Below are 14,703 nucleotides of genomic sequence, written 5' to 3' on the forward strand. Positions count from 1 at the left end.
AGATTTTGAGCTTTTATAGTTAACTGTATCCATATTTTAGGACAGCAACAGCCAATTTCTTCACTCTGAAGGGCTGGACCCTGACCTGTGACATTCAGAGTAGACGACAAATATTGGAGGAAATTACTAGAGAATTTGCTGGGAGAACCGGGGTGGAAAAAGTAATACTTCTTTAGAATAAGGAAAGATTTCCGTTAAAGAGAATGTTATAAGCATCTTAGAATTTGGAATATAGCAAGGAAAGAGGGGGTGGGGTGGGGAGATGATCCAGCTATGATTTATAGAAATAAGTGGGGTGAGCGGAAGGCAAGAGGATAAAAAAAGGTCAGTTCACTGAAAATAAGTGGCTAGTCAGATTGGGAGCCAACAGCTCCGAACAGCTGTGTGGATGGAATTTACAAGAGGAGGAACAGCAGCTGTAAACACCTCGCTGACCAAAACATCTGACACATCAAAGGTGACACGATGCAGCCGCTGCCCTCTACGATCCACATTCCGGCATGGCCCTAAAACAACCATGCAGCAACTGTACAAACAGGCTCAGAGGCTGGGCTCCGATTACAGACAGATGACAAGAATGCAAGCCCCGCGTTTCGAAAAAGGGGCACCGTGACTCAATGGACGCCGGGCATTTGCTCATGCACGCTCTCCAGATTATTCGGATGCTAACTCATCACTGGATGGCCACGGCCTTCAGAACTTTGGCACATTATAAGGTCGACCTGTGAGCAGGGCGGGGAGGAAGGCAGGCTCGACCTTCCCTTCCCCCGGATGATCCTGTTTCTTGATTTGGCTGAGTGGCTCATGCACCCAAAGGACTGGCACTGCTGGGAGCTGCACAGCCACGTTGAGGCTGGGGAAACGCAGCCCGGCCTCCAGGAATCCCTCAATGCACCATGTGAGGAGCGCGGTGCATTGGGGGTTTCCCCTGAAAGCGGGACGCTCCAGCCACGCGGCAGCCCAAGCAGACACACGAAGGGGAACCCAGGTAGAAGGGAGAAAGCACGCCCTTCTATCTGGGTAGTATCCCAGGGCAAAAACCTGGGTGACCCAGCGGGGGAGCACCGAAACTGGCCCCGATCCCAGCACGCCGGCCCGGTAGGGCTGCTTGTGTGTGAACAGCATTTATAGGTTGCAAACCATGGAACAAGATGGCGTCTGGACCAGATAACAGCACTTAGCATGCATATAGCATTTCCCAGGATCCAGATCAGGAGGATGGGCAGCACAGAAATGAAGGACGTAAGTTTTGGGTGGTATAAAAATGTGTTAAATAAATAATCAATAAATAATAAGAAATCGACTGGGGGGCAGGGAGAGCTGAGAAAGGAGGGGAGAGCTTGCTCCCGGCAACCCAGCAAGCTTATGGCAAGAGCTGAACTGCGGCCCCAGAGAGAAGGCTCTGATCTACCGCACAGTTGAAAGCGGCTAAACTTGCCCACTGAACTCCACCGAGGTGATCAGAGGAAGGGTGTTGGTTGAGCCCCCCACTTCAGTACGGCTCCCAAGTTCACCTCTTCCCTTTCTCCCATCTAAGTGAATGGCTGCCTTTACGCGGTGGGTGGCGGGCAGGCAGGAAAATAAAGCAATAGACTTTTAGAGACTCAGGGGGGCAAAACCGTCTCTCCTTGCCTCTGGCCTTTCTGGTTTGGGAGGCCTTATATATTTGCAGAGTAGATTTCTGCCTTCCCCCTTCCCAAGGTTCTGGCAGTTTACAGACCCTTCCTACATAGACAGGCTTTTTTTTTTTAGTCTACAAAAAGGTCCCTATTTGCATGTTATAATCTGCTTTACAACTGCAAATATTTATATACTTTTTCCCAACAAAAGTCAATGTGGTTTACATAGAAAAATAAATAATGAAGTTGCTTCCCTGTCCCCAAGGGGCTCACAATCTAAAAAGCAACACAAAGCAGACACCAGCAACAGCCACTGATTCTGTGCCGGGGTTGGATAGGGACAGCCTCTATTTTCCAGGACCAGGTTATCATCAAGGACCTCTAGGCCACCAGCCGCAGAAATCTGATTGGTTGGTACCAGACAGGGCCTTTTCAGTAGCAGGGGAGGGAATTAACAGAATTCCCTTCCCAGGGAGTTCAGGATGGTTCCCTCATTGGCCATCCTTAGAGAGAACTTAAAGACTTCTCTGTTGTGGCAAGTATTTGATCCTGTGGCATAATATTATGCAACACACTCATTTATTTAAGATATTTATACCTCACACCTCCAGAGCACTACTGCTCGGGGAAGCTCACAAAATGCGTAGTAAAAATATAAAACAATAGAATTAATAGAAGTTAAATTTAGAAGTTAAATGTGGTTAAAACCACATGTAAAAAGTTACAAATTTAAGAAGTTAAAAGCTAAAAGCCCACCAGATATGAACAGCAGATAAAACATTAAAAAGCCTCCCTAAAAAGCTGAGTCCTTTAGTTGGTTTTTTTCAAAAACCCTGAGGGAGGGAGCATGACAAAGCTCTTCTTATTTTTAGATGTCTATAGACTTTACTGTCACCTTAAGTGGCGCAGCGGGGAAATGCTTGATTAACAAGCAGAAGGTTGCTGGTTCGAATCTCCACTGGTACTATATCAGGCAGCAGCGATATAGGAAGATACTGAAAGGCATCATCTCATACTACGTGAGAGGAGGCAATGATAAACTTCCTGTATTCTACCAAAAGAAAACCACAGGGCTCTGTGGGTGCCAGGAGTTGAAATCATCTTGACGGCACACTTTACTTTAGACTTTATTGGTTTAAAAAAAAAATAAATCACTGTTTTTATTATTTTAACTATCTTTATTTATCTGTCTTTATTTATCTATCTAGTATATTTACATACTGCCCCATACAAAAACGTCCCTGGGTGGTTCACAATATAAAACCATTAAAACATTAACATAATTGGAACAATTTAAAATTAATGGTTTTGACCGGTTTTTATGTACTTCCATTTTTTAATTTTGTAAACCACACTGTTACTGCTCTTAAGTAAAAGCAGCGCAAAAGCAAAAACATATTTATGTTAAAAGGAAACCACCACTTGGGTGAAAAGACGAGCACGAAGGTACCTCTGGCGCAAGATATTCTGGGGTGCCGCAAAATGTCTTCATTGTGGCTCCATCCTTGATCCCTTCTTTACATAACCCAAAGTCCGTTATTTTTATGTGCCCATCTTTATCCAGCATCAGGTTTTCCAACTAGCACAAAAATGCAAAGGGGAAAAAAGGTTAATTGTGGGTGGCCTGTGCAGAGCCTTGAATGTTGCTGCAAAACACATTCTCAGGACCACAATCTCTTTTCATTTACCCCTTTCCCCCTCCGTGCTCTCCCACTGCTGTTCCGACCTTCAGTGAAGCTACATGCAGGCTTTTAACCTCTTGATAATAATAATGGCGCTTTTGAAGTGCTTCGCAAGATGTTACCTTGAACATCCTTACAATAGCCTTGTAGGGTGGACCCAACAAGGCAGATGGGTGATCTGAGGCTGAGAGATCAATGGATTGACGCAGGCCACTTAGAGAGCCCATGGATAAGCTGCGCTGAACTGGGGATTCTTGGTTCATGCTCTTGGGGCCAAACTAGACCCCATTAATGCTTCCCCCCCCAACACTATTTCTCCGAATGTAAGTAAGCCCTGAAAACGGCTATTTGTCCCATTAGAGAAATACATTTATTTATTATTATTTATTTAAAATATTTCTACCCCCGCCCCTCCAGTACACTACTGCTCGGGGCGGCCCACAACAATAACATAGACACAAGATACAATAAAAGTAATAAAATTAACTAAATTAAACAAAAAGAAAGTTGTCAGATTAAAAACCACAATCATTATTAGGTTCAAGTTAAAAGGTTATTTTAAAAGCTAAAAACTGAAAATTATAAAAAGCTAAAGAACCTACTAGACAGAACAAAGAAAATGGAGCATTAAAAACCCTCCTTAAATGGGGTGCGTTTTAAGATATTTTTAAAAAACACTGAATATATATGGCTATACAATACATAAGTTTCCCTTAATAATGCAAACAACAGTTTTTGGCTGGGGGTTAACCCCATCCCTCAGTGCTCTGGTCTTGATCCAAATCAGATTTCCACACAGCTGTTTATTTGCAAACATTTAAAGAGATGGGCAATACGACCGCAGATCTCCATAACCTCATTTATCATCTCATCTAAGCAACCCTTAGCTACTGAACTACCCCAACCAACTTACTTATAGATTAGTTTCCTATTTTTATAATACAAGCAGGAAGGTTACCCAATTAATACAATCATAATCAAGCCATTCTATAGTTATAGTGTATTAAGTGATCAAAATAAAACGGCATAACTCAATATATGAACAACACTTTTAAAAATCATACTTCATGGGTAAGGGGAGAAGAGACATTCTGTCTTCTCTCACCCATCTTCTTCTAAGGAGGCAGCTATGATAAGAACCCTAGCAAAGGCTTATAGTAAAAATAACTAATACACTTTTACAAGGGCATTGCTCAATTGACTGGAAGAACCTTTTTAGTCAATCAAAATCAACCAAGTAAATCAGGGGTTGGCCAATCTGGGGCTCTCCAGCTGTTTGACTACAAATCCCATCATCCCCAACTACACTGGCCAGTGCAGCTGGGGATGATGGGGCTTGTGGTTAAACAACAGCTGGAGAGCCCCAGGCTGGCCAACCCTGAATGAAATGCGGCTGCCCCACGTACAAACTGCCTGTCTTTATTCTAGCGTAAAGCCTGAACGAAAGCAAGAGAGAAAGAAAGAGAGAAAGAGAGAAAGAAAGAGAGAAAACAACCTGTTGCAACTCATCCAAGAACATGTCAGTCTTTTCCACAGCTTCCCCGCTAGTTAGATTACAGTCCCTGAAAGCATAGCCCAACAAAGCTCTTACCAATGCAAAGAGTGAGCTTCATTTCAAAAAGGTTGTTAAAAATACCCGGTCAATTTCCAGGGAAATGTGGCTGCGGTGTCACAAAGACCTTGGAAAGGAGAGAGGGCGAAGAGTACCAATACAAAAAAACAGTAGCAGAAGCAGCAACAGCAGCAGAAGAAACCTCCAAAAGGTGCACAGGAATGTCATTTGCTGTCAGAAATAATACACAAGGCTGCTTTGATAGTGCCCCTGATGAAGAGAGGCTACTGGAAATGTGTTGAGCCTAACAAATATTGTTTTTCACCTCTTACTGAGGTTTCCTCTTTGGTTGTTTTGCCCCACGTACTCCAGGAGGACTGCTAAAAGTATCTGAAGCTTAGTCCTAGCTCAGCCCCCAAAACCTAACATTTCCCTATCTGACTGAGCTGGTCTTGTGGTAGCAAGCATGACTTGTCCTCTTAGCTAAGCAGGGTCTGCCCTGGTTGCATCTGAATGGGAGACGTGATATGTGAGCAGCACTGTGAGATCTTCCCCTCAGGGGATGGAGCTGCTCTGGGAAGAGCATCTAGGTTCCAAGTTCTCTCCCTGGCAGCATCTCCAAGATAGGGCTGAGAGAGATCCCTGCCTGTAACCTTGGAGAAGCCACTGCCAGTCTGGGTAGACAATACTGAGCTAGATGGACCAATGGTCTGACTCAGTATATGGCAGCTTCCTATGTTCCTATGACTAGGGCAAGCACCATCTGCTCCCACAGAGCCAGCTAAGTGGCAAACTGTACACAAGGTGCTATCACTGTCCTGTTCATACGGTCATACAGAGCTGCACTAAACTGGCACCAAATGACGCACTGGGGCTGTTCTCAGGATCTGCATTTGGCTAGGAGAAGCCAGGGGCAGCCGTGCACACAGCTCTGCTTCCACTGGTAACCTCAGACCAGAAAGCTGGCAAGGGTCACCAGCTAGTGCCTGGAAGGGGAGTGGAGGGCAGGGCAGGGCAGGGCAGGGCAGGGCAGAGAGAGAGAGAGAAGCAGCAGCAGCAGCGTGGGCAAGCAGAGCAGGGAGTGGGAGGCTGCCTCTTCAAGAGCAATTTGCAAGGCTGATGAAGTGTAGCCATGGCAGCCACCAGAGACAAATGCAAGCAAGCTCAGGTGCTAAGCACGGCTGTCTTGTCTTCCCTGAGCAAAATGCAGAGTTTGGTTTATCAAGTAGGAAGCAAACATGAAGAAAGATTTTTGGGGGGTGGGGTGGGGGGGAAAGAATCTTTTTAAACGTAGAACGTATACATATGCCTTCAATCTGAATATGTTGTTCAGGCTTGTCACGTGTTCCAGCAACCTGACGTAAAAGCTGATTTGCTCAGTCTGTCCATGGCTTGACGTGGACTTAAGAGCTCCCTTATTTAAGCTGGCTGTGTAGCAAAATGGGACCTCTCAACTTGACTTCTCAGTTAATGCACCAACTGGCACATTGTATGTTTTAAAGAAAAACTAGCTGAACCCACACAGAGCATCTTTGTTGCTACCCTTGCCCACGTCCACAGCCCCTACTTTATTGTTCAGTGGCAGCCACCAACTCTCACTCGCCCCCTCCCCACCGCTCACACACTCGCCCCACTCCACTTCCCTATCTGCATATGGAATCCCCACGGCCCAATCACCATGGTGCTTCTGCTCTGTTACCTCTGATTGGTAAAGCACTATGTGGGTGGAGCTTGCCACATACGACCTCAGCGTATTATACAGATAGATTTCTCTCCCCGGGCACTAACAAGAATGGGCTGAGTAGGCGACAGAACCATCGCACAACTTAGATTGTTTACAAATTTAATTGTAAACTGCCCAAATATGCAAGTTTTGGGCGGTAAAGAAGTATGTAAAATAAATAAAAATAAAACAAACTTTGCCACTGAGCCAGGCTGAAAAAAGTTGAATCTGAACCCACACTTAGCCACAGGAAGAACCTTATTTCTTTTCTTATACGAGTCCTCGGGTCTGGTGTGTGCTCAATTCACACAAGCTGTGCTTTGCTGCAAATCCACATGCGCACTGGAAAAGAGGCTGGCTGTGGAATCAGCATGGTTGGAAATGGCCAGGAGGGGTGGTAGCATCAGTCCCTTGCCAGGACTTCCTGTTTAAACCAGAAGCACCTGATGTATTTCTGCACTTCCAATTTAGCTTCCATAGGAAGTGCAATCTATTATATTAATTCTCCTCGGTGTGCCTTGGAATGTGCATCCCAGAGCCCAGCTGATTGGCTGGGTGACAGACGCGCGTGATTGGCTGAGGCGCACCCAGGAAGACTGGTTGCCACAGCAGCGGTGGGCCCAGCCCAGCCATGGAGGCAAGGCCCGGGGAGGGGGCGGGGAGAAGTGGTGGTGGGGAGGAGAGGCGGCTGGGCCTGGAAGTGGAGACTGGGGCAGAAGGTGGAGGGGAAGAGGTAGCCGCTGGCCCCAAAGTGCGCACAGATGCTCTGTGCGGAGTCGGCTAGTCAAAGCATATTGCAGGTCCAGCCTATATTTAATATTATTTACAGGATGTGTCCGTTTTAAAATTATGCACAGAACCTCATAAAGGTTTCAGCTGCAAGTTTTGATTTGTGTAATTGATTACTAATTGTGCAAATACGTTTAATTGGCAGGTGCCAATCTTAATCAATGAGGATATAAGAGTTAAAAGCACACTGGTTTATTTTATTCAGAGGCAAATTTAAGATCTGGCGTGTTACTGTAATACAAAACGACAAAGAAAATACTAGAGGATATTTCCTTCTGTCATTGAGTGTCACTTTTTGAGGATTAAGTTATTAACCTACAGGTACTCTAAATAATCAAAGGGGCACATATATTTTTATTTAAACAATAAATCTGTCAAAAAAGTGATTAAAACAGTTAAATATTCTTTAATAAGTTAACCATCCAAATGAAAAGAAATACTAATCTAAGGTGTCTCAACAGTCCAGCCCCCTCCATATGTTATTTGGGGTTGCTTGCCTCTCCAAAGATTAAAATTGGCAATTGCTCACTTTATATATTTATCAGCTGGTGCATCAGCTGGTAACTTCCAGGCTTGACTACTGCAATGCGCTCTATGTTGGGCTGCCTTTGTACATAGTTTGGAAACTTCAGTTAGTTCAAAATGCAGCAGTCAGATTGATCTCTGGGGCAACCTGGAGAGATCATATTATGCCTGTTTTGGAACATATTAGACATATTACGGACATATTATGCCTGGCTGCCGATATGTTTCCGGGTAAAATACAAAGTGCTGGTTATTACCTTTAAAGTCCTGAACGGCTTAGGTCAAGGATTTCCAGATGTTGTTGACTACAACTCCTATCATTCTCAGCTGCAATGGCCTTTGGCTGGAGATGATGGGAGTTGTAGTCAACAACATCTGGACATCTCTGTTACCGGGAACACGGGATGCAACCCTGTACAAATATTGGCTGAATTGAATCACCAGCAATAGCTTTCTTTGATGCTTCATACAGCTCATATAAAACTGAAAATTGAGCAAGCCACAAATCAACATGATATTTCAAGGATCCCTACATATTTAGCAGCACTTTTTGCTTTGAAATCACTTTGAGAAAATCAAGCAAAGGCTGGCTTCCAAACTCACCACCCTCTACATACCTTTAAATCTCTATAAACCACATTTTTCTCTGAATGCAGATAGTCCAGCGCAGATACAATCTCAGCTCCATAGAACCGGGCACGGTCTTCAGAAAATACACGCTCTCTTGATAGATGAAAGAACAGCTGTAAAGTAACCATTTGCTAGTTTTAGTTGGGGTACTATATGGAGGCAGCTGGTGCCTGGAGGCCATTCTGGGTTGGATGAGGGCAAGAGAAGTGAAACTTAATCAAGAAGATGGAGCTGCTATGGATCAGTAAAACTGGTAATCTGAGTGGTAATCTGAGTGGTGGGGTAAATCTGGTCTTGGGTGTGGTCTTACTTCTGCTGAAAGATCAAGTCTGTAGCTTGGGAGTTCTGGATCGGACACTGTTCCTGGAGAGCCAGGTGGAAGTGGTGTCTAGGTGGCAGTGGTGTCCAGAAAAAGCAGATTTGCTTTTCTAAGTGTCAAGTGAGATCTCCACTAAGGCAAGGGTTCCCCAACGTGGGTCTCCAGATATTGTTAGACAACAACTCTCATTGTCTTGAGCCATGATGGCCTTTGGCCACTGTGGCCACTATCACCTTTGTCCATTGTGGATGGGGATGTTGGGAGCTGTAGTCCAACAAAATCTAGGAACCCAAGGTTGAGAACTCCTGTTCAAAGATAACATTGGCCAGGGGTTTATTTATGCCGCCTCCCAGCTCTGTGAAGGAAGTATTCCCATCAGCATCTCAAAACCAGGGGAAATGTCTGGACTCTTTGGCATTTAATAGACTACATCAGTTGTTGGACTACAACTCCCATCATCCTCACCACAAAGGCAATGTTTGCGGATGATGGGAGTTGTAGTCCAAAATCATCTGGGGGCCCAAGGTTAAGAAACCCTGGACTACATACAAAGCCTGTGTTCAGGCACCAACTTTTGTGTTTTTTTCAAGACACATCACAATATGTGCCAATGTGATTGTAGTCCCTAGATTTCCATATATCTCACCAATTCCAAAACAAAACCATAGATAAGCAGCATTATGTCTGCTTAGCATGAAAAGAAAATTCAAATTCTGCACCAAGGTAATCCAAATGTCAAGAAAAAAGTTGGTTTCTGCAGTTGCGTAAATGATGGAAAAGAATTCATGCCCATTTGCCCTTTTTTCAAAATGTCATGCAGTTTTATTTGACTATGTAATAATTACGTATTAATTTATTCGGTTTTGCTATCATGAGAAGGAAAAGAAGCTACACAGGGCTCCTGGCTATAGCCCCCTGTTTAGCTACATTTAGGGAGGCTTACTCATCTGGGGTTTTTGTTGGTCATATGAATATATATAAATGACCTTATGCCGTGTCATACCATTAGTCTGCCTAGCCCAATATTGTCTGTTCTGTTCTCTATTCACATGTCACACACAACATCTGCACAGCAGTTCATGTGACATGTATTTTTGCGTAGTCCAGTCCCCATATTAAAACGAACACAGCAGTAACATGTGCGCATGTACAGACACCTTTACATGTGTAAATAGCCCAACTAACAGCAGCTCTTTGTAGTATCAGGCCTCTCCCAGCCCTGCTACCCAGCATCCTTTTAAAATAACAATGTCAAGGATTGAACCTGGGTCTTTAAACAAGCAGAGCATGGGCTCTACTACTGAGTGATGGGCCCATTCTTAGAGGCCTCTTTGGGCCAACCTAGGTGCTTGCAGGAAGGCATTTTAAAGAGGCATGCTTCCAACTCAAGAGTTTCTTACCACAAAAAGAAACTGCAAATGTCTGATTCTGATCAGGACTGCACTGCACAGAAGGGGAGGGGTTACTATTAGAATGAATATTGATATACCACTCTTCAACCCAAGTTCTCAAAGCCATTTACACAGAAAAATAAATAATACAAAAATAGGATGGCCCCCTGTCCCCATAGGGCTCACAATCTAAGATGAAATATAAGGCAGATACCAGCAGCAGCCACCGGAGGGATGCTGTGCTAGGGTTGGATAGGGCCAGTTGCTCTCCCCCTGATAAATATAGGGCCAGTATAGGGCCTAAATAAAGGGCCAATATAGGGCCAGTTGCTCTCCCCCTGGTTACCCTTCCCCCCACAGCCCTTTGCTGGCTGAAAGTTGCCCTTGAACTATTCAGGTGTTCCTGCTATTTGCTGGAACACCCCTTGAAAATGCATTCCCACCAATGTCTAGTGTAACCCTAAAGATGGCTTGCTGTGACATACTTTTGAGATGAAGAACATCTGATGGAGGCAAATGCCGTCCTTACCTCCCCTCCATTGGCGTACTCCATGACGAAGCACAAGCGGTCATGCGTCTGAAAGGAGTACTTTAAAGCCTAGGAAAGAAACAAAGTGTGATCTTTTGCAGAAATTTGCTTTTAAAGATTCCCTCTCACCCAAGAGAGCTCAGAGCAAGTTATCAGTAGAGGTATTTCTGGTGCTATTATTTCTATGTTAGCACAGGAGAATTGGGGCAAGGGAGCTTGTAGCTCGGCCAAAAGCACCCTCGGAGTCCACAAGGCGAGCTAGAATCAGGTCCATTCTTCTCTCCCATGGTCCTCCTAAGGACCTCCAGAGATCCCTTTCTACATTGACTTCTTGAGTCAGACAATTAGGCTGTTTAGTGCATGGATGGCATCTCTGATCTTAGTTTTAACTAACTGATGATAGGCTGTTAAGGAGTGCACAGCTCCTTAATTAGGGTAGGAGGCACTCTAGATATGATTGCGTAAATTGCCCTTTTATGTGACCATCGGGCAGTGATGTCCATCGGATGTATTAGCTGCACCATACATCTGCTTGATGGTCAGGAGAATAAAACAGACTTAATCCAGTCTCGGGCATTTCTGTTAAAAGAAAACTCCAGAATAATTCCTTACAGTTTACCAACAGTATTCAGTTCAGCTGGAGAAACAGAGATAGAAGAGCAGCATGCGGCAATACTGTAGCAGTATTTTACTGAGAATGCCTATATTCAAGGTTATGCACAATGATGTTTCCAAAACTGCGCACCAAGTACAAAAGAACAGCCCATCCAGATCAAATCGTATTCAAGGGTTCACTCAGCCCAGCAGCCGTTTTCCAGCAATGGCCAATCAGATTGCTCCAGGGAATCCAGAAGGGCAGCATGAAAGCAACAGCCCTCCTTCAGTGCTCGTCCCCCAGCATGTAACATCTAAAGGTATACTGCTTCTGAATATGGAGGTTCCATTTAGCAATCATGGCTGATCACTATCAACAAACCTATCCATTAATATGTCCAGTCCCCCTTTAAAGCCATTCAAGTAAAAATTCACAGTTGGATGACATCATGCAAATCAAACAGATTTTTTTAATGCATGTTGCATAACTCATTCTGATTCAACTTTTCAAGCAGTCAAGAGCAGCATGCAAGCCCCACCCTTTGACCACTTCCTGGTTAGGCTCAGGGTTTTTTCCCCTAGTTTTGGAAATTTCAAAGGGCAGAGTGAACTTTTCATGTCAAGTCCGTAGCCATGAGAGCTAGACGCTCTGTGTGTGTATGTGTGTGTGTGTGTAAAGCAGAGATTTACATGCTGCTAGAACAAAGGGCCTTTTTAGTCAGCTCCAGAAGATGGAGCACGGTCCAGAACCAAGTACCTTGGGTCAAGAAAAGAAGTCGTCACAGTGCAGACTGAGAACAATAGATATTCCTGAATCCTAGGACATGCAATGGTATCTAGAAAACGCATACTGTTACATCCTTTGCCAGGAAATGCACACATCTTAATTGGCCATTGTGCTCCCCTTCCAGATCTCTGGCTGCAACGCCATGGATGCCAGCCAGCTGAGAAATTCTATCAAAATTAATCCATACTCAAGTCACGAACACAGAAGAAAGAAAACAACAACAACAACAACAACACACACACACACACACACACAGAACATCTTTCCTCTCCCTCACTGTCATTCCTGCCCACCATCCCTAAGTGCTGGTGCCTTTTTACGTCATGCACATTCCTAAATCATGACTGCCACCAGCTCGGTTTGACGTGCCCTCTGTTTTGTTTTGCTTGGGCTGTGGCCCAGATGCTACAGGCTAGGATTTCAGAGCCAGACAAGGAGTCATGGCTTTTGCCTTAAGATAAAAATAAACATATCCATAAATAATGGATTTTACAGGCACCATTTTTTGGGATACATAACAAGATTCTTCCCGGCCTGTCCTACTGATTGTTACTGATTAATTACTGGTAATGTTTCACATTGGTTCTTCTAATTATGTCCTTCTTACATATCAAAAGTAGCCATGATCTCCAGAGCAGTGTTCTCTGTAACAGGGATTCCTGTATGTTGTGGACTACAACTCCCATAATCCCCTGCTGCAATGGCCTTTGGCCACTGCAGCTGGAGATTATGGGAGCCGTAGTCCACAACGTCTGGGAACCCCTGTTACAGGGAACACTGGTCTAGAGTACTATTTTCACATGTTTTTAATTTTACATATGTGAAACTGAGGCTGGGAGATAGAAGCTTATCCAAAATCTGACGAGTAGGTATTTGATTTTAGATTCCCAAGTCCAAGTTTAATGCTCTGTAGGGGATTGCTATTCTGCTAGAATTATTTCATTAATTTAACATTTTTTAATTCTGCCTGAAACTCACGTCTCTGGGCGGTTTACAATATAACAGCACAAATGAAAACAGATTAAAACATTAACACCATTTAAAAATGTAAAACAATGTTAAAATCTATAGGTCTAATTAAAAGCCTCAGTGAACAAGTGCGTCTTAACCGCCTTTTAAAAAGTCACCAGAGATGGGGAGGCTCTTATTCCAACAGGGCGCACATTCCAAAGACTCAGGGCAGCAACGAGTAGTCACCAAACGAGACTTCCCCAGATTATCTCAAGAGGCGGCAGGGCACATGACGAAGAAGAAACACTCTGGACCTAAGGCTGCTTAGAGCTTTATAGGTTAAAAATTCTATTTTATGAATAATAGCAGAGCCCAAGGAATGCCACTGATAGGATGCAAACAGGACCAGACCCAAGCAAGATCCTATCAGCGTCTCTGCTTAATGCAAGAGGGCTGGGCATGCTGACCATGCATGGCTCTTGCTCCCACCCTGCAGTTGGCTTTGAAAGAGCACAATCTTTCAGCTCATGCTGGGCAGCTGAAGGAGACTCATGCTGCCTCTGACCTTTTCCAGCAACCCAGCATAGATTGCAGGGTTCCCAGCAGGACAAGAGGGCATCAGAGCCTCTCTAATGTGCTGCCTCTGAACTTTCTGGCTTCCTGGTATTAATGGAAAAGACCATGGCAACCCTGATGCGAGGTGACCTTGTGGCAGGACAGTGAAGCCTGCCTGGATGCATCGTTGCCTCCAGAGAGGTGGCTCCTCCACCGGCAAGGGAGTAGCATAATCACCCTTCCTGAATCTAGCATCTAGGTTCCAGGTCCCCTCCTTGGCGGCATCTCCAAGATAGGGCTGAGGGAGATTCCTGCCTGCAACCTTGAAGAAGCCGCTGCCAGTCTGGGTAGACAATACTGAGCTTGATGGACCTATGGTCTGACTCAGTATATGGCTGCTTCCTATGTTCCTATGAAAGTTAGAAAAGTGAATTAGAGATTGAGGGTTCAGGCGGGGCCTGCTAAATCTGTCCAATGCCCAGGAAGTTTCACCTGCTATGATCATATTTTGGCCCAGAGCAGGTGAAACCTCCTGGGAATTGGACGGGCATTCAAGCCTGTAGTGATGGGAAGGGTTTGCGGGTGGACGAGGCCTCACTTAGAGCAACTCTGGGAGGGTGGGCCTTCCTTAATAAGGGAAAAAGCCCAGGAAATTCAAAATAGAAGGACCAATCCAGAGGCCTGCGCGGGAACTACACACTCAGGAACCTACTGAAGAGGAGAAAGCTTTGTTCTGTTAGTTCTGTCCCAAGAATGCCCTGAGGAAGCAGCAGGCTGAGAGCTGCTGAGGGAATGCAAAGGCCGCAGCCTGAGAGTAAGACGTTAGGACCAGTTCAGTTAGACGTGTGAGGGAAGTTATGTTCTTTATATATATTTCTCTAAGGTATACCCATGGCTAATCCCATGCATGGCAGCTCTCGTGAGAGTTCGGAGAGCGGACAGATAGCCACGGGACGGGTGGGTGGAAGATAATGGTGGTGGTAGTCAGCCAGCAGGCAGGCAGGAAGGAGGGAGGGCAAACAAACGGTGGTGAATGGTGCCGCCTGGCCGAAGAAAA

General features: G+C 44.9%; 1 protein-coding gene across 6 annotated transcripts in view; it reads right to left on the bottom strand.

The window, feature by feature from the left end:
• AKT1 (AKT serine/threonine kinase 1) overlaps positions 1-14,703 on the bottom strand; it is a 153,674-nt gene that overhangs the window by 23,326 nt on the left and 115,645 nt on the right. For all 6 annotated transcript variants that reach the window (XM_053282886.1, XM_053282885.1, XM_053282888.1 and 3 more), the window contains 3 exons: positions 10,760-10,828; positions 8,508-8,633; positions 3,070-3,198 (listed from right to left, as the gene is read on the bottom strand). In XM_053282886.1, coding sequence (XP_053138861.1) covers positions 3,070-3,198; positions 8,508-8,633; positions 10,760-10,828 — 324 coding nt within the window. The remainder of the gene's footprint in view (positions 1-3,069; positions 3,199-8,507; positions 8,634-10,759; positions 10,829-14,703) is intronic.

The sequence above is a fragment of the Hemicordylus capensis genome, chromosome 1 (genome assembly GCF_027244095.1).
Source record: "Hemicordylus capensis ecotype Gifberg chromosome 1, rHemCap1.1.pri, whole genome shotgun sequence".
In the NCBI taxonomy this organism is placed as follows: Eukaryota; Metazoa; Chordata; class Lepidosauria; order Squamata; family Cordylidae; genus Hemicordylus; species Hemicordylus capensis.